The sequence below is a fragment of the Camelina sativa genome, chromosome 1 (assembly GCF_030686135.1).
Source record: "Camelina sativa cultivar CO46 ecotype springtype chromosome 1, ASM3068613v1".
Taxonomy (NCBI): domain Eukaryota; kingdom Viridiplantae; phylum Streptophyta; class Magnoliopsida; order Brassicales; family Brassicaceae; genus Camelina; species Camelina sativa.
The window spans coordinates 24,008,571-24,028,535 of NC_141880.1; the positions used below are offsets into that span (position 1 = coordinate 24,008,571).

Here is a 19,965-nt window from a genome sequence, read left to right on the forward strand (position 1 = left end):
TTAACAGTGACATTGGTGACTGCTGGTTAATTTTTTAAAATTTGACATATATTTTTTACATGTTAAAATTAAACCTTTAAAAAATGTCATTTCACTTGATTCTAGTTCTAAACAAATGATTGTAGTAATCAAATCGGAGATTCCTCAGATAGAAGTCTAGAATTCTTCACGATATCCTAATTATATTCTCTTGTTTTCATAAAATTAGCTTCTCCTTTATTTCTAGGAAGTTTAATAGTTAAGCTGATGCATTAGCAAATTAAAGACAACTCTTTTATCGTTTGTACCAAATCAGGTATAAGTTTATTATGAAATGAAAATTGTATTTTCACTCCCAAAAAAAAAAAGAGTACAAAACCCCAAAATAACTAATCAAATAACATACCGTACATAATACTTATAATTGCATCTCAAAATGAACCAAAACCATCAACCAAAAAGCTCTCTTAAATGTGTGTTTGTCTTTCTTATTAAATTACAAATCCAAATAGGTGTTTTTCTCGAAATAGGGAAATACAACTACTAGTAATTAGTATGTTTATAATCATAGTTTTGTTTAAAAATATTGATTATAATACTATAAACAAACCATATCTCAAAAACAATTGGAATAATTAAAGTGAAGACAAAATCATGATAACATAAACATAATCAATCATATAATTATAACAAAACACACACCAATACATGACAAAGTATACAACTCATATATATGCCCCAAATATATATATATATATATATATAAAGTTGATATTTATCCTTCCAACCAATCAAAGATGCATGTACTATAATTACATCATCACACCAACCCAAAAAAACAAAAAGCTAAACTTAAAAAAAAAAACAAAAAAGGAGGGGCAACAATAATAATAAGAGATACTAATCCTTAATTAATTTTATTAATCAATACATATTGATATCATTAGCCATGATGGGTTGGTTAGAGTAAACCGAACCACCCCAATGATTAACACCACTCATCATATCATCGTAATATCCGTCAATCCCAACCGTACGATCATCGAAACCACAGCCGTCGATCTGGTCAACACCAAATCCTGCACCGTTGGATTGAACGAGATCAACGATCTCGTTCAAAGACTGGAGCCTGGTGCTAAGCTCAGACATCTGAGCGGTGAGAACAGAGTTCTCGGCTTGGATCTTCATGTAAAGCTGAGATGTCACGGTGAGGCTGTTCAAGATCTGACGGTTGTCGTTCGACAGCTGATTGATCTGAGCCGTTAGATCGTCAACGTGTTTTTGTTTACGCATCCTTGACCTACGTGCAGACTCACGGTTCGACAGCATTCTTTTACGTTTTCGCTCGTCGACGGTGACGACGGAGTCTGAAGATGGGTTGTTATTACCGCCGTCGGAAGAGCTAGAGCTCCGGTACGTGCTGCTTGATGACGCCATTGATATTTTTTTAAAAACAAGAAAACTTACAAAAATTACAAAGGACAGATCTTAATGGTTTTTTTTTTACGTTGTCTGAAAATTAATGAATATTGTATGTAATTTTAACTTTATGATTTAGATTTGGAGTTTGTAACAATTCATGAAACGTTGTAAAACCAGTAGAGGAAGACGACGGAGAAAGATTGAACGAGATGGGTTCTACGGCGGAGAGCAGATTTAACCGTGAGCCCAGAGAGCAGGATTTCGCAGAGAACCGGAGTCATCAGTTTCCGAACATCAAAGACTTGGTTTTTATGGTTTTACGGTCTGAATATGTTTTTTTGTGTTCTGATGATGACAGAACAGAGAAAGAAGAAAATATTAAAACAGAGGAGAGGTAATGAAGATGTTTTGTTGTGGAGAAGATGCAAAAAACAGAGGAGATGGAAGATAAATAAAGATTTTGTTAAGGAGATAAGGAAGAGAAGATGTGTGAAGGGGAAAGAGGTTTTTGATGAAGGGTCTGTTGTGGATTATATAGAAACCAAATCTCAAGTATCTCATCCACTTGTGTATTGTTTTTTAGGAAATAATGGATGGTGGAAAGCTGGAATACGCGCCCATCGTTTTATTACAATTTATTAATTGTATTTTTTTTTTTATTGTGTAGGTCAGTAGGTGGTTGCTTTTTTTTTCTTTGGTAAATGATATACCGTACTTTGATAGTGGTAAGACTGTATTAAATTTTGAATGGTGTAATGGATTAATGATATGTTGTACGGTGGACAAATAGGTAGGTTAAACTTGACCAGATAATCAAGATTATTATTAGGACAAAAACAGTCAAAGTCTTGAAAATTGCATCTTTATTAGTAGAAAACTACATAGTATAATCTTTAATGTAATATTTGTTAGTACCATAATTCTCAGTCAATGGTTTTGAGTACATTATTAGTAGTGAATCAAAAGTGATATTAAGCATATATCTAGGGCAATTTTATTTAAAGCATTTTGTGAAATATGTTTAGAGTGGTTTTAAATTTGATTTTTCAATATTTTAAATCGGTATTTTATTTGTTTGGGTATTTGTTTACATTTTAAAAAAGTGAATAAAGTAATTTTCGTTGAAAAAAATGTGACAGTAATTTTTTAAAAATTGAAATATGTATAGTGATATAACTCATATAATACATTAAAAGAATTTTATATGACAATACATTTATATTTAACTTTAAGTTTAAAATCCGAGTTTAAAATAATTTCAGAACAATAATTTACACATAAATATACTATATTCGTAAAATTAAATCTTTTACGGTATATATCAATGCTACGAGGATGCTTGACATATTCCATAATATTGCTTCCAGTTTAAAATAAAAGAATAAATGAACGACCTCGTCTTGTATAGTTGAGCACCATCTTATCATCAAAAGTAAAGATATGTTTTTCTCTTTTGAATTTTTTTTAATGTAATCGTATTCCTTGCTTCCCATTTAAACTACAGTTTTGAAGGAAAACACTCTGATATGTTTCTTAATCATATATATATATATATTTGGGTTGAAAGTCATGTATATTTTTAACTAAAATTGATTATCTATACAGTATTTGTAAATATGAAGCTTACTATAAAAAAATTATGGAGGCGGAGAGATAAAAAATGACCTCCTATATGTCTAGAGAAAATAAAAAACACTCAAAGATAATTTATGATTAATCATATATATTTGAATCTATAATTTTTGGTTGGTAGATTAATACACAAATTAATAAAAGCGTGTAGTTTAATACCCTTATTTTAATAAATGATAAACTATTTAAATTGAAACAACAAGGATATTAACATAAAATATTAAATTATAACTCATACCACATATTTTTTATTCAAATGGGAATAGCTAGTACTCGACCATATTATTAATCGAAAATACAATTTAAAATATTTCGTCATATTAATTTGATTAAGTCTTTCCTCTTATAGTTTATTTAATTTATTTTTGTGTCTGCACTGTGCGCTGACCCGAATCCTAGTAACTTATAAAAGTGAGTAAAAAGGCTGCTGACACAACTTTAACAGTTTCACTTCACCTGAAACACATTTGAGTTACCGTTGCTGAAGTATTAATCTAATTCACCAACTACACTACAATGCACGACACCGTCTTTGACGGGAATCTCTTTTATAGATCTGCACCGTACGAGACCACGTGCATTGCACAATCCATGTTCTCAATGAGCGGCTCTTAATAAACGTCAAAGCTCCAATTTAAAATTAAACTATACTTTAACTATTTGGCCAAAGAAACATTAGTATATACAAAAATACATACATAAAGGTGATTAACACTTAACCTCTAAGCAGAGGCAGGGGACAATAATCACATGGGTCCATAGCTCATCTCTTCTGGAACTTCATTATAACAATTTTTTTTAATTGTATAAAATATTGTTAAATCTATCAAAATCACTCCTTAATCGGAAATGAAAATGACGAATAATTGCCAAATACCGCATTTGGGTTAGGTGAAATCCCTATTAACATTATTTCTCTATTGATGAGTTTTTATCAAAATGATATGTGAATCCTTAAATTAAATTATTTTAAGAGGAATATTCTAAGATACCATTAAAAATTGTTTTCCAAAAACATCACAATCTTTTTAAAAATAATTGTTTCTTTACAAAAAGGCTTCCCCCCAAATATTTTCTGGTATCAAAAAGACAGTATTTTAACAAAAATTTCCTTCAATATAATTCTCCACCATGTATTAGGGAATCTTTCTTTGTCAGAAATTGTATTAATTGTTATTATTATTTTCAAGTTTAAGTGTTTTGCTTTTATCAATGACGTCCCGGTTTACGTATCAAGTATTAATAATGAGAAAACATATTAAGTATGTTTTCATGATTCAATAAGATAAGACAATGCAACGTTAGGTTGGAAGGGGCCATCATAATTTTTAACTTAATTTTTTTTTATTATGTTAATGTTTCTTTATTAAGATTTGTGAAAGTACCACTAGCATATACTTTGCAAATTAGATGTGGTTAAAACCTATTTGTATTGTCAAGTACTCAAGTTAATAGGCATTAGGCAACATGACTATATATGTCGACTCGATTCCTAGAACTGTTCACAGATGCTAAAACGTTAAAAACTCATATACGAACTAACCCATTTAAAAACAAAACTGAATTGACCCAAGAGAAATTAATAGTTTATTGTTTAAACCGTTTACAGCATAATACATACCAGATTACCTGAAAAGTCAATATATTTATTCACAAAAAGTAGTGATGTATTATACGACTAGGCATTAGACATGAATTTTTTTATAAACAATGTACTACAAAAAAAAGGGCTGCTTACTGAGTCACAAATTGTTGGCCTCCAACTTTGAGAAAGAAAAGAGAAGAGTGGAAAGATGAGGAGAAAAGTAACAGTTAATAAAAAAAATTAAAAACAAAGTCACTGCATGCAACCAACCACAGCTCATAGGTCAGACCTTAAATTGGACCATTCCTTTTTTAAAAGAAAAATAATTTTCTCATTAATTTAAAATTAAAAGAACAATTAAATAAATGAATTTTAATTGTTCTGATTAATTGTCTAAATGAATTTTAGACAATTAAATATCTCAATGATGTAATTGATGAGGAATATTCCCAAACAACGATTTATTTTATATTCATTGAACCTCTTTTATAAAAGTTTAAACATGTAATGACATATCCATGATGTCACTTATCTTATGATTATTGAGTTGATTAATTTACAAATGACTTGTAAGTCAGCATTTTCGGCTCGTTTAATATAAATTTCGAAAGCTTTTTCTATTTACATACTTTGTTTGTCTCAAAACAAAATGAAAACTTATTCTGACCTATTTTAAAGCTTAGCCATAAAAATCAATACAGAAAACTCAAAACATAGAAATTAGCTCGCGTTATTCATTTTTGTAAAAGGTCTTTAAAAGTCGAATACCTAAATAATAAAAGTATATTTTCCATAAAAATGAGATACCAAGTCTTGAAGAGTAATAGTTTCAGACTTTCAGTGTTTCAAGCAATATTTTAGTGATTTAGAAGTTTCTTACTTTTTTTAGGTCGGCAATAGTTTAATATGCGAATACTTACACTATATAGTATATAGAAAAACAAAGAAAGAGCTACTATTATGTACTACTTCACCACTAAGCAAAGCCTTAAAGAGGCAAGGAAAAAAAAAAGCTTTATTTTACTTCTGTTGAAGAAGATTTTGTACAAGATTACAGGTCATGTGCTCTGTTAAAAGTGATTTGATTCTCTGCATCTTTAAAAAGTAAAAAAAATCACACGATTGTCATCAGATGATTTTCTTATGTCATGTGTGTGCGTAAAGAAAATTATTTCTATTTTGTTATTGAATTTATAAAAGACATTTAATTATCTCAAATTATATACGAAAACTAGATTTTAAAGTCCAACCAGTTTATCTAATTGTTCTGATTAATTGTCTAAATGAATTTTTGTGCTAAATGAAACGAGAGTAATAGTTTTCTTTTCTGTTTTTGTTAAAGCAAATGTAATAGTTAATCTTCATACTTTTTTTTTTTTTTTTTTTTTTTTTTTTTTTTTTTTTTTTTTTTTTAATAATAATACCTTTATTCATCTTCTTTCTCCAAGGAACAACATTTAAAATACAATATCGATCTAAAAGATGAACTGAAGAGAAAAAAAACCCAGTAGGTGAAAGAGTTAAAGTAGAAATTGAAGAGAAGACAGAGCAAGTTACGGCTAAAAACCAAACCCAAACCCAAGAAGAAGGACAAGCTTCATGCTAAGGTTGTATGAACTGAAACCATGCGGAGAGATAAGTATCATGAAGTTGCTGAGGTGGTGCTGCCACTGAAGAATGCAAAAACACATTTTTTCGATCCAGACCAAGTAACTTAGCACGAATGATGAGCTGTATCTCTTTGACCAAAATAGCTGCCGATTTTGCATTGCTAGTGTGAAGTCTTGAATTTCTCTCTTTCCAAATGAAGTAAATAGCGGCTTGGAAAATCAGTTTATAGATTACATTGAGCCTGGCATTAGACGTAGGAGATCTAACCCATTGCACAATATCATCAAAAAGAGACGGGGGAGAGAGATTATGATGCACGAAGAAAGCAGTCCACACTTCCTTGCTAAAAACACAGTCAAAGAAAAGGTGTTGTTTCGATTCCATAGCTGAGGAACAAAGGAGACACTGACCCGGCACACTTAGACCCCAACTCCTAAGTCGATCCCTTGTTGTTAGTCTATCCCGAAGAATCACCCAGAGAATAAATGTGTGCTTAGGAATTCTTTGGCTAAACCAAACAGACTTAAACCACGGAACTTGAACTGTTGAACGAGGATGCAGGCTGGCCCAAGTTTTAGAAGATGAGAAAAATCCTGGCGTATCATTATGTGAGTTACGCCACAAAAAATAATCTGAATCTGTTGGAGAAAGTTCTGGTGGAGTTGGTGGTAAACAAGCCCGCAAAAGAAGTAAAAGTGGATGTCTTCCACGAGGCAAAAGCCAAGAGCCATTTGAAATGGCCTGAGAGACAGAATTTGTTGAAGGAATTCCAGTAACCATGGGACCATTTACACCTGTTAAATCAATTAAAGGGCCAAGACCAGTCCAATCATCATGCCAGAACAATGCTAAAGAACCTGATTGCACATGACAAGAAATGTGAGGTCTAGCTAGAGAGCGTAGCTTGACCAACCTCTTCCAAATCCAGCTTCCAGAATTCTGAAAATCTGTATCCCAGAATAGTCTTCCTCTAATTATGACCTTGTGAATCCATGAAACCCAAAGAGAACCTCCACCAGCAAACAATAACCATATCAACTTTAGACCAAACACAACATTAGAATCTTGCAGCTTTCGAAGACCCAAGCCTCCTTCTCTCTTTGGAGTGCAGACTGAATCCCAAGAAACTTTGGCACCTCTAGCAGAGTTAGGAGCACCTGTCCACAAAAAAGCACTGCAGATTTGCTCAAGTTTATCCAAGCAACCTTTGGGAAGTGGAAAAACCGCAGCCCAAAAATTGATGATGCTGTACAAAACTGATTGTATTAACTGGAGTCTTCCAGCAAAAGATAGATGCCTGACTTTCCATGAGGAAATTCTAGCTTTGATCCTGTCAATAAGAGGCTGATAATCAAGCGGTTTCAGTTTGTGTGGTAATAGAGGTAGACCGAGATACCTTACTGGAAGAGAACCCTGAGTTAGACCAAATCTAGCAGCAAGAATTCTAGACATGGTCAAGTTATTCCCATCAAGAAAAAGACATGACTTACTCAGGTTGACATCCAAACCCGAAGCAACATGAAACTCTCTCAAAACATCCAAAATACCGTGCAAAGAGTACTCTGAACCATCAAAGAAAATGAGAACATCATCTGCGAAGCTGAGATGAGTGACAATAGGGTCCATACAGAGAGGATGCTTGCGAATAGAACCTTCAGCAGCTGCTATGTCTAGAAGTTTAGATAAGAAGTCCATAGCCAACACAAACAATGAAGAGGAAATTGGATCTCCTTGTCTTAACCCCTTCTTGCCCGGAAAGAACCCTACCAATTCCCCATTAAATGATACTGAGTAGAATGGGGTGGAAATACATGCTTTTATCCAATTAATCTTCATACTTGCGGTATCCATCAAATAAAGTGAATAACATACTTTCATGCATTACATATTTGGAGTGGGTTGTTCACTTGTTCTTCATTATATCCTTTTTTCCTTACTAGAGGTAAAATTTATTTATAATTCATCAGCTAACAATATAATGATCCTTTGAATGGATAATTTTTGAAAGGCTAACATGCATCTTCAGCATGTCAACTGCTTTTTTTTTCTTTTTTTTTGTGTGTGTGTGTGTGTGTACGAGTGTGCGTAGATATATTTAAGATAATTTACAATCAGTTTCTTCTACAATATAACATTCAAAATTTCAAACTTTGTAATGGTACTACTTTGGAGAAATTAAGAATTCAAAATAAAAACGAAAACAATGTGCATAATAAATCAGTGATAATGTATCAATACATTTCGAAGTAGAAATTTTGTTGATTGGACATGAAATATTCATCCTCATTGGAATATGTATCTTATACATATATATATATATATATATATAATTGGAGAAATAATAAAAGTTTGTAATTTTTTTTGTCAACTAATTTTTTTTGTAATCTATACTATTAAAGCAGAAGTACCCACTAAACTCAAATTATACCGTGACTTTGTTTTGTTACGTTTTTCATTAAAAATGATTAGAGAATCACTTAATTTAATTAAATTACCCTATAGTTTCGATTTCAATAAATGACTATTATACCCCTTAATCGCCCACTTAATTATGACCGGGTCGGGACACGGATCTTCTTTAACCTGGTAATAGAACAAAAATCTACACGCGGATCCGTTTGTAATCCAGGTTAATACTATTCGGATCGTGTATTTGGTTTGATTCAAGAATAATTATTCACACAACCAAACAAGGTCTTATCCCTATAAATAAGGAAACTTGTATTCGAGTATTTAATGGCTTCAATAATATCAGATATTAACTATTACCATACTTAATCCCTATAATTATTATGAATATTAATAATAATGAGAAATCTTTAATACTTATGGATTGTGACTTTGTTGCTTCCAAAATAATCAATAGATTAAATACGAAATTGTATATATATGTAAACTTATTTGATTTGCTTTTATATTGTGAGATATTTACAGAAACATAAAATCAACTTAATACAATTAAATAAAAACAAATCATCATTTAGTTTAGATTTTTCAATATTTCCTTAACAAAATCATAGTAATTAATTATGATTAGTATAGATGGAAAGAATAAAAAAACGCAGAAATTATATATATGTAAAGTTGTAAACTAATTTACAGAAAATGTGTACTGCATATCCCACATCGACTAAATATTTTGGAATATAGTTCATAATCACTATAAATATATGACTAATATGTTTTGAGTAAAGTTATAAATTAATTTACAGAAAATGTGTACTGCATATCCCACATCGACTAAATATTTTGGAATATAGTTCATAATCACTATAAATATATGACTAATATGTTTTGCGTACAAATGAGCAGGAAGCTTGATTTATCAGGTATCCAAATTTAACAGTTTAATTTGGTTATATATTTGAGCATATTTAAACTTTTAAAAAGTAAATATATTATAATATATTTACGTTTTTTAAAATTTTTTAAGAGATTATAAATATTTAAATTTTTATAGAATGTTTAAATTATTATAAATATTTGAACTCCGTTAAAAGTTTAAAATATTATAATATATTTAAGTCTATAAATATTTAAGTAATATTAATATTTTTACTCTTAAAAATTTTAAAATATATTTTTTTTTGAGTTAAACCCGTCAAAACATGTATTTTTATCAAACTATAAATTAAATTGGTTTTTACGATGTTGCTGAGATTTGATATATTAAATATTAACTTCTAAATGATAACCTAAATATACCTAATCTCACTAAAAATACAATGGTTTCCTAACTATTGAAATATCTCACACTAAAATTTAACAAGCAACTTCTCATCTTTTGACGATAAACCAAAATAAAGAAAAACTCATACTCTTACAAAACTACTATCTGATATTGCGGTGTGTATATCCTCTTACAAAACTACTATTCAATATTGCGGAGTGTCTATTCTCTTACAAAACTACTATCCGATATTGCGGTGTATCTATTTCCATGACAAACTACATTTTACAAACTACTTACTCTATTAAGATTTCCAATTTACTGTATAACCCCAAATATACAAATAAACAATATATAAACAAAGAAAATACGTCAAAAATAAAAAACTACATTACAAAAAAAAGTAACTAACAAAATATTTAATCCCGTGTTGTAGCACGAGGTATCACCTAGTTCTATGTATAACAACTAGGTAATAATGCATATTAATGTCGAGAAAAAAAAAAACACAAAATTTAGACAGAAACTTTAATTAATCATCTATACTAATAAAAAGTAGGAGCTATAAGCTTCTAAATCCGTACACATAGGATTTTAAACAACCAATGGAAATTTAACATATCACTTATTAACATTTTATACAATTTCCAGAATTTTCTATATTAAGAATTATTTTAAACAATTACATGTCATTTATTAACATTTTTTTAAATTTACAGAATTTTTTAGAAAAAGGAAAAATTTTAAATTTATGGAAATCAAAGAACTAAGCACAATATCCCACATCGGCTGGAATTTTTTTAGACAATGGTTCAAAATAAGTATAAATAAGATTAATATGTTTCCAACAACGAATGAGCAGGAAAACTTGATTTATCAGGCGTCCAAGTTTAAAAGTTTTATTTAGTTTGATCTCGATTTTTATTTGATCAAATTAAAACTTTAAACAGTTTCAAAAAAATATTATAATATTTAAAAATTTTAAAAGTTTAAATATTATAAATATTGAAACTTTTAAAAATTCTTAACTTTTAAAAAGTTTTTAAATACTAAAAGTTTAAAATATTATAAATATTAAAAAAATTTAAAAGTTTCAAATTTTATATTTCGAAACCATTTAAAAGTTTAAAATATTAAAAATATTGATGTAAAACATAAATTATCTTATTTATCCACATTTGTGCTTTTTATTTCATATGAGCTGTAAGACCTTAATTTGATGTTTGAATCAAATTTTGAGGTTTAAAGAAGAAAGATAGACGACAAACACACATATTTTATTAGATATACATAGGCATGACCAGGGTTACGGTTGTCACGGTTAAGGATTATTAATCATCGGTTATGGTTAGAAATTTTTGTAACCTTAGCCATAACCGTTGAACAAACGATTAAACGGTTACGGTTCAAGCGGTTACTGTTATATACGGTTACAGCTATTTGATAATATGATATGGTTGATATTATTTGATGATATAATATAACTTATATTATTTATTTATAATTAATATGTTCTTATAGTGTACTCATATTTCTATATATCATATGATTCATATTAAATAAATAATTATTAGTATATTTTATTATGTTTTTAAAATATTATAAACCAAGTAAGGATTTTGGTTTGAGAAGTTTCTAAACGCGTGGATCTAAAACCAAATAAGTATATGGATAAAATTGTCAATAATTGGGTGCATGTGTTCACTATGCTGGTAATCATGAATTTTACAAATTTTATGAGAAAAGAAATGATTTTGTTCTTGGAGTTTGATGAGTTATCAAGTTGTATGGTAGTCTAAAAAAAGGTTTTTCAGTGGAAGAATATGAAGAAGTTGACGAGGAAGAAGAAGAAAAAGAGTATAAAGAAGAACCAAACGGTAAAAGTTACGATGAAAATTAACACAAACTTTGACAATGAAAATGACAAGAAAGAATATGTAGAATAAGAAAACATTGAATAAAAAACACGAAAACATAGGTGGTAGCGATCAATTAAATATGAAAACGAGTTAAATTCATGATTATAAAATTGTTTCGTTTTTCTCGTGGTCAAAGAACATGGTTTAGGATATGTGAGGGCATCAGTTTGATTTGCCTCGTCTCGACGTCAAGTTAAATTTATGATTTTTTTATCAGATTTGATTTTATAACAAAACTGATTTTTATATTTTTAAAAATTGTGTATCTGAAATTTAATTTTTTTCCTTAGTACTAATTTTAATTTTTTTGTATGAGATAAATTTTAATTTTTTTTATGAGATAATATTCTATTACCGTAATCAATCATATATAATTTTTATCAAAATATATCAAATAAACCATGTGTAGCGTAGGTTCAAAACCTAGTAATTTAACAAATTGATGAGATATAATACACATTAAATCTTGTTTTATACAGTAGATAGGTCAAAGTAGGTAACAGTTAACACCTTTCTGACGCGACCATCAGCCAAAAATAGAAACTTGGGCCTGGAGTTTCTATTCCAACCATACCATTTATTTATGTGGCCTAAAAACTCAGCAGCACATTGGTCCAAAAAAAAAAAAGTTTACTGTTCCAATAACCAGGTGGGATACAGACATACAGTTATACTAGTTTTGTATTTTGTCGTCGATGTCATTGTTAAGTTTATTTTATATACACTAATTTTCTTTTAAAAAAGGTTAATTTTCTAAGCTAATGGGCCACAAGTTGAGTTGTGCTTGGGGCCCTCTTAATGTTTAGGTCAGCCCTATATCTTATTATTCCATTCTTATTTATACTGTTTTTTTTTGAACTAAAAATAATATGTTTAATGTTTTCAAAGATTTTTTTTAATATTTTCGTTTATTGTTTACTAATTCGAATTGCGATAAATAGGCGCATACTATAGTCTATAAATAAAAACACACACACACACACACACATACATACACACACTAATTTCAAGTTAAAAATTATTAAGTAATAAAATTTGTGAAATTTTTTTGGTTGTTTTATAAATAGAGTAAAAAATATGAAGTGACACAATATCCAATTTTCCGTTCTAATCAATAGAGAAAACATGTTGGTCCGCTTTTTAAAAGGTAGCATATTACTTGATATAGTATGAGCATCTAATGACAAATAACTTACAAAATACAGGATTTGGTCTTAAAAATCTGAAGTAAACTCATCAACAACTCAAAAATAATGTAAGAAGAACAAAGCCTTTTAACTTAGTAACAAACAGTCAAATTTACAAAGTGGGAAAGTGATACTGAGAGCAACATTTCAAACTCTGTTACTAACTTGCTACTACTCACTCACTCACTGCAACTAAATCATCAAACCAGGCGAGATCAAAGCACCAGGCATTTTTATCCATTTGTTTCCGCGTTTGTGGACTCGCTATATTACATAACATCAAAGCTGCATTGTAGAAAGAAAGAAAAAAAAAACTGTAAAAAGCTTACTCTTGATGATCATTGACGATGATTGATTAGGCGTTTCAGATATCAGCTTCAGGGTGGTAATACAGCATCTCATTCCACATCATCTCTCTGATCATTGGTTCCTCCATGTTCTCATCTATGTCCAGAGCGATTGGGACATTTGCAGGCGGGTTGGATCCAGGATCAAACAGCCCCGCCATGTAGGGGTGCAAGAGTGCATCTGTTACAGAGATTCTCTTGGTTGGATCAAACACAAGCATCCTCTGTAACAAATCTATAGCTAGAGGATTGGCTTGTGGATAAAGATTGGAGAGATGTGTTCCTCTTGAGAAAGGAAGAGACTTTATAAACCTTCGAGCTTTCGGGTTGTCTATGAACCGAATATCAGATTCTTGCTGGCTACCAACAACATTGATGATTAGCTTAAGCTGGTTGAGACATTCTGTTCCCGGGAAGATCGGTTTCCTACCAAGAATCTCAGCAAATATGCATCCAACTGACCAAACATCAATGGAAGTTCCATAGTTATCACAGCAAAGAAGAAGCTCTGGTGCTCGGTACCAACGTGTAACCACGTACTCCGTCATGAACTGCTCATTGCCTTGGCTAGTTCTCGCTAACCCGAAATCACAAATCTTGAGATCACAATTAGCATTGACTAAGAGGTTCCCTGGCTTCAAGTCACGGTGAAGGATGTTTGCAGAGTGAAGATACTTCAAACCCCTTAGCAACTAAACATAACAAACAAAATGTCAATATTACAACAAACCGATAAAACTCAAAAATGTAGACTTACTAAGGGAAGGACATACGACGTTACCTGAAACAAGAAGTACTTGCAGTGATCATCAGAAAGAGACTGAGAGGATTTAATAATCTGATGAAGATCAGTATCCATCAGCTCATAAACCAAATACACATCTTTGAAACTCGATCTAACAGCAGGCAACATAACATCTTTAAGAGCGATGACATTATCATGCCTCACATGCCTAAGAAGCTTAAGTTCCCTCAACGTCCTCAAAGCATCAACACGATTCTCAAAGACATTGTGAATCTTTTTAATAGCAACTCTCTCGTTAGTCTCTCGGTTGATGGAAGAACAAACCACACCATAAGCTCCTCTACCAATGGGTTTGATAGGAACATACTTAGTATCGATTTCGAACAATGTTTGCCACATAGAGTAGTAATGTTTCCCTTTCTGTTTAATCCCATTTGGTGGCTCAACCAACATCGCCATTTCTCTCTCTCTCTCTCCTAAACCAAAAAAAAAAACAAAACCAAAACTTTTCAGTATATTTTTCCCCCAAATTGGCAAAATTCTGAAAAAGGGTTTATAGATATTTATCGAAATTTCAGGAATTTTTGTGAAATCATTGAAGCTTTATTCTTCTTTACGTCTTAAAAAAAAAGTGAAACTCCAACTATTTTTTTTATACATATACCTTTACTTAGCTATCAATCTTACTACTCCCAATAAAAAAAAAAGCAAACTTTAAGCGTAATCAGAATAAAAAAAAAACTCAAAAAGAAGCTCTATCAAACAGAGGAAGAGATGGAACATAACATACCCCCAAAAAAACTGAAATTAAAGAAGCCAAATTCGTTGTTGTTGAAGATGATCAGATAAAGAGGACAAGGGTATGATTGGATCTGAATTGAGATTGCTTCTTCATGATATAGCTAAAACCAGACAGAAGATATAAGAGAGAGAAGGAGAGGAAGAGTTAGGAAGTGGTGAGACCCATACAGGGGAGGAATGGGAATGTTTAGGGAAGGAAGAAGAAGGAAGAAGAAGCAAAGGAAAGAAGCAAAATACGTTTGGTTTGATGCAAGTCTTCTAATTACGAAAACGACATTCTTTTCTAGATAGATTTAGATATTTTTTTTTGTGTTACAAAAAAAAAAAAAACTTCAGTTACAAACTATCTTAAATAAAATAAATCTCAAAAAGTCTTGTTGATATTTTTTATTTTCTTACAAATCAGGATTATTTATTACTATATTTGGTAATTGAATTTTGTAACTAATAGAAAAAATTTGAGTAAAGATTTTAGTATTAAGTAGAATTAATCTTGGTATATACGTACACGAATACACAGAAATTGAGGGTTTAAATGGATCAAGTAACCGGCTACTAAGCACGTGGGTGCAGTGAAAAGTAACACGTGGCTAACGTTGATTGGGGGAGACTTCATCTTGTTGTTGTTGTCCGAACCGAAGTTTCCACTAAGAGCCGGTGAAGTTAAACCTAACTTTAAAGAGTGCGTCATTACAACTACTCTGGTTTGGTTTCAAGAAACCCTCTGTTTGAAACGGAGCTTTCGTCGAAGCGATTTTAAAAAATAAAATTTAAGTGTGGCTGCTGGGATTCGAGCCCAGGTCTCCACGGCCACAACGTGGAATTCTTACCACTAAACTACAGCCACTTTTGTTATTAACTTCTCACAAATAACATATAGATACACATTATTTATCACAAAAAAGCGAAACATATTAGATGACAAAAAATAAAAGCACACTACTTAACTTTTGAATATAAAACTACATTATAATTCTTATAAATTCGAGTAAACCTCGCATAATATGATGCGAGTAAACCATCTAAGGAAGATATATATACAGAGACAAAACTAAATTTAATTCTTCCAAGAATCACTTAATTTTAGTATGACTGTAGGATTTTTTAAGTCAGTGATATGAGTGCACCAATCCACCATTAATTTAGAACCGCTTACTCCTCTAGCGGCTTCTTCGTCCTCATGTTCTTCACTCACCAAGTGAACTGCGCAGAGATAAAAGCAAGCAAAACACCAGTTCAAATAACCATGACAAAATCCAATTAATGCTTTGTAAGCACTACACATGATTCATGTCTTCAATGGCCTTTAATTTTTATTTTTTTGAATAAGTAAAAGGTTCGGGCCTAGACCCGTAATTTTTCTCACGCCAGAAACCAAAACATTTTTTATGGTCCCCTCTCTCAAGCATCACTCGAACCGACGACCTTGAATTTGATCAACACGTACCAACTTCTTCTTCTTTTTCTTTCTCTCAATGTATGCCACGAGGTCCTTTTGTCGACCAAGAGAATCATCTAGAGCCTGTGAAGATCCAAGAACTTTTTAATGGGAGAGATAGTGGAAGAAACATAAAATTCATAGTGAAAATGAGGAGATGAGAACGAGTGATATTAAGTTTCCTTCTATGTTACCTTCTTGGTCGCAGCAAGCTCTTGTTCTAAGACATCGACTTGGCTAATAGCAGCATTAAGCATTTCTTCCTTCTCAGGAGGCATAGTTGCTGGCTGCGCACTCAAGATGTTGACTTTGTGCTCAAGCTCAGCCATTCTTTTCATGAAGGCCATGAAATCCTCCCCTGAGATGGTGGATGTTGATTGCATTAAGCTCTTGTTCATCGAGTTGTTATCGCAGTAAACTGGGGTCGAGTATAATGTAGACTCGGTCAGCTTCCTTGGAACATTTTTAGTAACTCTAATCATGGTGAATACACCCATCACAAAAGCCATCACGCCAGTGAAAACAGGTGACCTCCCAATTTCATTTGTAGCTTTGCAAGCTTCTTGAATAGCGTAAACATCTCCTGTTCAATCACAGAGAAGTATTTAAATTCAAATCTTTTTAACTAGGAGTAGTATTTGGGTCTTAAGTTGTGTTTGCACAAGATCTACCTTTTGAGATGGAAAATTTGTGAGCTTCTGGTATGTTCCATGCTGGGTGAGCAACAACGACCTGAGATACAAGGGGAGAAAGTAGAAGAAACATTCAAATTCTTTGGACTTTGGCCATATACGGACATATATATACAACATGTTTCAGGAAAGTAGTGTCATTCTGACATTTTGACAGGGAGAGAGTTGTGAGTGGTCAGTTTCAAGAGCTTCCTCAGCTGCAGAGTCATTTCCCTGGGAAATGATATAACATGAATGAGTGACATTCAACTTGTTTCACAAGGAATTTACTGAAAATATTTGTTAAGAAAGATTATTGATGCATATAGATTAGATCAAGGCAAGCAAGACCTTGGAGTGCACAATATCTTCCTCAAAGGTAGTATTTTCTGCAGCATTTTCAGCTTGAGATCTCTTTGAACATTTGTGGTCACCATTATTTACCCTCTGTAGGTCAATGGGGAGAATCAGCTTAGTTTTCATAGAGAAGGACCTAAACTAACTACAATATAAGAGTTGTTGTTGCTAATATTATATCAAAGAATTTGTCGAATACAGACCTTCATAATATCTGGATTGTTCCATGGACCTTTGTCCGAGCGCATGCAACCTCCATTCTCAGCACAAGTACACGAACCTCCTAGAAACTCAGGCAGCTCACTAATACAAGGAAACATGATATGCATATTTATACACAGAGAAATACTATATCTCTTTGGAGAGTTCATGCGGAAGTTTTTTGTAAAGCTCACGTGGCATCAATTATCTCAAGCAACTTGCTTTGGTACTTGTTACCAAGAACCTGAATATTTTATAAGCTAAAGTAGTTAGAATATCTTTCACTAGAACATCCAGACAGATAGCAAAGAGGTTTTAGATACTTGCATGGATCTTTGCTGTAGTCTTTGGGTCAAGGAAGGACTTAACCGTGCTCCACAACATCCTAAATCCTGAGCCAGCATTGATGATAAACATCCTGTTCAAGGTCTAAGCCGATGACATGTAAGAAATGAGAAAAACAAATAAATCGAGTGACCAAGAATCAGACATAATAAGATGATAGTACAAAACTCACCTCGGGATAGTTGTCGCCATCGACCTTTTGAAGACGAGTAATCAAATCCCTTGCTGCCTTGTTGAAGTTTTTTAGCCCCTATTGTGACCACAGGAGTTTTAATTATGAATTTTGTATAATAGGTTGGTTTCATAAAAAGTGATTTACACTATTTTTGGTCAATATTGGATAATAGTTTCTACCATTTATAAGATTCAATTTGTCTTACGTACCACTCCTTGGACATCAAGAATTGTTGTACTTTGATCAATGTGTTTCTTTGCTGCAATGGAGCATGCTGGGAACTTAACATTGAAAGTCCTCTCAAACTCCATCACATGGTAGTTTACATATCTATCCATAGTCGTAACTTGCATTAACTTGGTAGAGTCTACTTGACCTAGCCTCTCAATGTACACGGGTCGACCTTCCTTGTCGACTCCATGGTGTCCATGAGGGTAGTATTTCAACACTTCATCTATTTCCTTAAATTCAAAATCCTAAGAGATATACATACAAACAATTTTTTTTTATAAATTTTCAATCGCAATGCACGTACCTTCAAGATTCCATAAAAGCTCCATAGTGTACAACAGTACATACCTCCATAATTGTGTCAGCACCAAACTCCTTCCTCCATAGGAGCATGTCAGACCACATTTGTTTAGTTTTCTCGAGATCAAATTTTCTGGCTTTCAAAAACCTACACATACAGAACTTTACAAGCTTAAGCCTAATTAGTTCATTAGCATGATCTATTATATGAATAGTTTAAGACAGCTAAATTACCTGAGCATCATATGGTAATCATCATGTTTGTCCGGAAGCAGTTCATCGAGAATAAGCGCTTGGCGGAATGCATCAACCGCCTTTAACTCCTCAGCGTCATGCTCATCCTCGATGATCTCCACGGACATCACTTTGCTACTTCTTCTCTTCTTAGTCAAGGAACAGCTCAACTTGGAGCAACTCCTTTTTTTAAAAGAACACACATTGGGTGTCTCCAGAACACATACATCATTATCTAATTAAGTACAAGATCCATAAAAAAAACACACGTCATGAAAGGTAACAAAGAGAAGGATTCATAAAAGAAAAAAAAAATATATATATATAATAATATTAATCAATGGTCAAAAAGAACATAGATGTACCAACGGTGAGAGACATGATATGTTATGTATTTAAGATAGGCGTGGATTTAGGCAGATACGGGCAGGCGAGAAGAGCACTCCAAAAAGAGTGTTCTTATAATAACAGAACCAAAGTCTTATCCAAATGCCTGCAAAGATCACATCCCCAAATATCATAAGACTTAAAAATGACAGACTCAAAACACATCCCAATCCAAAACACAATCTATGACTAAATCATCAACTGATTCGATCATCTTTCGAAAAGAAACACATGCATAATTAAAGCATTGGTGACGATGATGAATATGGAGGAACAAAAAAACGAAAAAAAACGATAAATTACCTCTGCAAAGAGGAAAATGAGAAATTGGTGAGAGATAAAAAAGGAGATTTAAAAAATGTCCAAAAATATCTATTAATCTTTTCTTTAAAAGCTACACCCCATGTTTTTGTGTTATCTCTCTTGACCAACCATTGATGATACTCTTCTCCATTTCTCTTTCTCTCTCTCTTTTGTTCTTTGTATATTCCCCATATAGAAACGGAAAGAAAGAGATGATCACATGCATTTGTTGTTTTACAGAAATATTTTATTCGAACCAAAATTTTATTAAAAGAATTAATTGTATAGAAACATATATTTAAATATTTTTTATTCTAATTTTTTTTTTTGTCAAGAACCACCAAACCAAACAGAGTAAAAATATAATTAGATTCCTAATGAGATGTATTTTATTTTTAAAATGCCCCCGATTTTAAATAAAAAAT

General features: G+C 31.8%; 3 protein-coding genes and 1 non-coding gene across 15 annotated transcripts; all 4 read right to left on the reverse strand.

Annotated features, from left to right (window-relative positions):
• Positions 1 to 634: 634 nt before the first annotated feature.
• LOC104700200 (bZIP transcription factor 2) lies at positions 635 to 2,186 on the reverse strand. Its single transcript, XM_010415677.3, has one exon. The coding sequence runs from the start codon at positions 1,414 to 1,416 to the stop codon at positions 904 to 906; it is 513 nt and encodes a 170-aa protein (XP_010413979.1). The 5' UTR covers positions 1,417 to 2,186; the 3' UTR covers positions 635 to 903.
• A 10,883-nt stretch (positions 2,187 to 13,069) lies between these two features.
• Positions 13,070 to 15,214, reverse strand: LOC104700207 (mitogen-activated protein kinase 7). The gene is made up of 3 exons (XM_010415687.3): positions 14,888 to 15,214; positions 14,134 to 14,573; positions 13,070 to 14,044 (listed from the first exon to the last, which is right to left on the reverse strand). Exons 2-3 carry the CDS (start codon positions 14,554 to 14,556, stop codon positions 13,370 to 13,372), a joined length of 1,098 nt encoding a protein of 365 aa, XP_010413989.1. The 5' UTR covers positions 14,557 to 14,573; positions 14,888 to 15,214; the 3' UTR covers positions 13,070 to 13,369.
• Positions 15,215 to 15,673: 459 nt separating this feature from the next.
• Positions 15,674 to 15,745, reverse strand: TRNAH-GUG (transfer RNA histidin (anticodon GUG)). The gene has a single exon. It is a non-coding gene; the product is annotated as a tRNA-His (tRNA).
• LOC104700217 (phosphatidylinositol/phosphatidylcholine transfer protein SFH10) lies at positions 15,746 to 19,734 on the reverse strand. 12 transcript variants are annotated; one of them, XR_015563677.1, is made up of 15 exons: positions 19,541 to 19,702; positions 19,216 to 19,343; positions 18,851 to 19,085; positions 18,665 to 18,764; positions 18,295 to 18,561; positions 18,083 to 18,160; positions 17,893 to 17,994; positions 17,760 to 17,809; positions 17,568 to 17,667; positions 17,359 to 17,454; positions 17,176 to 17,241; positions 17,008 to 17,068; positions 16,531 to 16,919; positions 16,249 to 16,420; positions 15,746 to 16,101 (listed from the first exon to the last, which is right to left on the reverse strand). XR_015563677.1 is itself a non-coding variant. In XM_087461219.1 (15 exons), the coding sequence occupies exons 2-15, from the start codon at positions 19,229 to 19,231 to the stop codon at positions 16,090 to 16,092; spliced, it is 1,647 nt and encodes a 548-aa protein (XP_087317345.1). In that variant the 5' UTR covers positions 19,232 to 19,343; positions 19,541 to 19,734; the 3' UTR covers positions 15,746 to 16,089. The 12 variants fall into 12 exon arrangements, 10 of the variants coding, with proteins under 10 accessions (XP_087317345.1, XP_087317365.1, XP_087317353.1 ...); XM_087461219.1 differs by having other exon boundaries at positions 16,346 to 16,420; positions 19,541 to 19,734; XR_015563678.1 differs by lacking the exon at positions 19,541 to 19,702 and having other exon boundaries at positions 18,665 to 18,778.
• Positions 19,735 to 19,965: the final 231 nt, after the last annotated feature.

Excerpts from the sequence above, each read along its gene's own strand:
- LOC104700200 (XM_010415677.3), bottom strand. The coding sequence starts at position 1,416 with ATGGCGTCATCAAGCAGCACGTACCGGAGCTCTAGCTCTTCCGACGGC.
- LOC104700207 (XM_010415687.3), bottom strand. The coding sequence starts at position 14,556 with ATGGCGATGTTGGTTGAGCCACCAAATGGGATTAAACAGAAAGGGAAA. Across the intron at positions 14,045-14,133 it reads GCAAGTACTTCTTGTTTCAG|TTGCTAAGGGGTTTGAAGTA; the intron begins GTAACGTCGTAT and ends TGTTATGTTTAG.
- LOC104700217 (XM_087461216.1), bottom strand. Across the intron at positions 17,995-18,082 it reads ATGGCGACAACTATCCCGAG|ACCTTGAACAGGATGTTTAT; the intron begins GTGAGTTTTGTA and ends TCATCGGCTTAG. Across the intron at positions 17,668-17,759 it reads CTTGAGATAATTGATGCCAC|TGAGCTGCCTGAGTTTCTAG; the intron begins GTGAGCTTTACA and ends TCCTTGTATTAG.